The following is a 2,729-nucleotide window of genomic DNA, read 5'->3' on the forward strand; positions in this document are numbered from 1 at the left end:
GGGGGTATATCAAATTTGTGACGAAGTGTGACGAGGGGGAGGGTAGGGTCAGAAGTTGAGCGACGTAGCATAAGGTTAATTTTTTTTGACGGACATCAAAACCCATTAATTAGAGAAAAAATTTAATGTTCCTCCATTCCCAAGTTGCTTTTCACGCAGTTTTTCATTTAGTAAATTTTACTGTTCGCGGAATGGCAGGCTCGCAAAGAAAAGGAAAGATTTTTCATGTGGATTTAAATTTCCACATTACTTAGCTAATATTGCTAACTAGTAGACTTATTTTGGTAGCTGAATTAAATTTTCTTTCGGATTCATTCAAGGAAAATTTAGTAATTTAGTTCAGCTTATGTTTCCTAAAATCGTTGGCAGCTGCAGGATTGTGAACTTCTCTTCATGGTCTATGACATGTAAAATTCTAAACAAAACTATCCACACTTTATTTGACATGATAAATGGGCTTGTTTTGTAGACAATTTGCTGTTATGATGAAAATGTTGATAAAAGTCGTCGAACATTTTGTAAGAACATATATTTAAAAGAAGTGAAAAACATACGTAATTTTTTTCATCTCACGGACGCGTTGCGTGGGGGGGGGGTAGGGAAATGCTACGTCATTTACAAGGGGGAGGTATGAATTTTGTGACCAAATGCTACGAGGGGGGAGGGAGGGGTCGAAAATCGCCAGAAAAAAGCTACGTCATTTGTGTACGGCCCCTATTAAAATAGTTTAGCATTTTTGACAGCTAACCCAGCATACGGATTCGGTCGTATTTATTAAATTTTGTAAAATAATTGTTATGTATAATTTAACGCACAAAAAAGTGAAAAAAAAGTTCGAGAACGTATCATTAACGTCAGCTGCATCGGCGAAGATCAAAAACAAAATATGTTTTAATGACCCAATTCTTTCATTTTTAGTTAATACTAAAAGCTGTTGGTAGGAAGTTTTCGTTATTTTTTCAACTGAGTTACTAGTTTTAATTTATATTCATAATTAAAATGCGAGAATGATATTTTTATATTTATTATTGAAACATATAATACCCTAACTGCACGATCCCACAGTATCAGATATAAGTTATTTATATCTATTTACAACATCAAATTATAATACTAAAGTAGATATTGGCCACCATTGCAAATGTTTTGTAATTTTGTTGGTTCAAAATTTAAACATATTCATTCTCGATCTCTTCCTCTTCGATCTGGAATATTTTGGTCACTGCTTCAGTGTTGAGCTGTTTTGGTCCTTCGCAGCTAGTATCCATGCTGGTGCAGGTCTATCGAAATTTGAACATTTTTAATTCAAGTACACAAACAAACGACGCACGTTTTTATTTACCTGACAGCTACATGACTTCGGTTCCATGTACTCGTACAATTTAGTCTCTGCATCGGCTTCCGGATGACAGTGCCTTAAGGTGGCTACGGATCTAGTGCGTCCGGCGTGCACGCAAACCGGATGGTGTGACCGTTTATAGGGGAACCTCCAATCGGAGATTTCGTTTGAATCACACCGACCATGGCAGGACCAAACACTCACGTGGTCCCAGCATTCGCGCCCTTTGTTGTCCGTTTGCGAAACACGATATGTGAACACTCTTTTATGGCAGCCTAGCATGAGAGCTCTTCTGTCTCGTTCTAAAATTTCGCTAGTAGCTAACGATAAAGCAAGCACCGGCAGGATCCATATCGCAATGCTTTTTGTCATGATAGTGCACAATTTTGTCCCACTCAAACTTACGTTACGAAAACGAATCGAATCAAAACAACCAAAATGCTCGATTCTAATCCGCTTCACTCATTGTCCCTTTCACAAATGATTTCGGTTTTGCTGGTGGACAGTGGGTTTATATGTCCTGAATCCTCTGGGGAGAAAGTCACGGCACACGCGCATGGAATATGACGGAAAACAGTAGGATAACCGGCCACTTTCACATTCAACAAGTGGTTCATCAATGCTAAGGCAAAGGCGAATATGCCAACCGAGTGGAGCGCCCGTTAATCGGTTTAGCATTCAAGCATGGAAAATGTGGAAAATATTAAGATTTTACAGTCTTGTTTTTAGGTCTCAATGTACATGTATGTAAAAATAGATCCATTGTTGAACAGTTCGCGTCACTATCTGCTGACGACAGAAAACGTCTCTGGGATGACGTTCCGAAAAAAAATTACATGCAACGTTAAATTTTCAAACAATTTTATAATAAAATACATCAAAAAATATTTTAAATGTTTCTTATAATCTATTATTTATATAGAAAATAGAAAGATAAATATATGCTTTGTTAAAGTCTTTAATATTTGAAGATGTTTGCAGGATTGACAAAAAAATGTATCTTCATATTTCATATTTTTTCAGTGCACCATATAAATAACACCTTTTGTACATTATATTTATGTAATTAAATGGTAAGGTTTTCCTTTAAAACCGCGACACGTAAAAACGATCTAAATAGTCAATGAACAAACATGGATTCACGCTTGAAGTCTGGTAGGAAACCCGTCTATGACCGCATACCACACCCAAACCGTTATAAATTTCGATTTCGTCAATGAAATATTTTCAAACTTGCAGGGGATATACTTGATTACTATATCTTTCGAATGCCATGTACTAAATAAGTAGACAAATATTTTTTGTTTATAGAGGTAGGACCAAACCCGTGGGTGTTTGCTGGTAGCCTTATGAAACGTGTCATAAAACTTCAAATTGCAATTTCTCTCGA

General features: G+C 36.5%; 1 protein-coding gene across 1 annotated transcript; it reads right to left on the bottom strand.

The window, feature by feature from the left end:
* Positions 1 to 1,046: 1,046 nt before the first annotated feature.
* On the bottom strand, positions 1,047 to 1,805 carry LOC131678549 (thyrostimulin beta-5 subunit). The gene is made up of 2 exons (XM_058958762.1): positions 1,343 to 1,805; positions 1,047 to 1,280 (listed from the first exon to the last, which is right to left on the bottom strand). The coding sequence occupies exons 1-2, from the start codon at positions 1,709 to 1,711 to the stop codon at positions 1,170 to 1,172; spliced, it is 480 nt and encodes a 159-aa protein (XP_058814745.1). The 5' UTR covers positions 1,712 to 1,805; the 3' UTR covers positions 1,047 to 1,169.
* Positions 1,806 to 2,729: the final 924 nt, after the last annotated feature.

This window comes from Topomyia yanbarensis, chromosome 2, assembly GCF_030247195.1.
Source record: "Topomyia yanbarensis strain Yona2022 chromosome 2, ASM3024719v1, whole genome shotgun sequence".
NCBI lineage: Eukaryota > Metazoa > Arthropoda > Insecta > Diptera > Culicidae > Topomyia > Topomyia yanbarensis.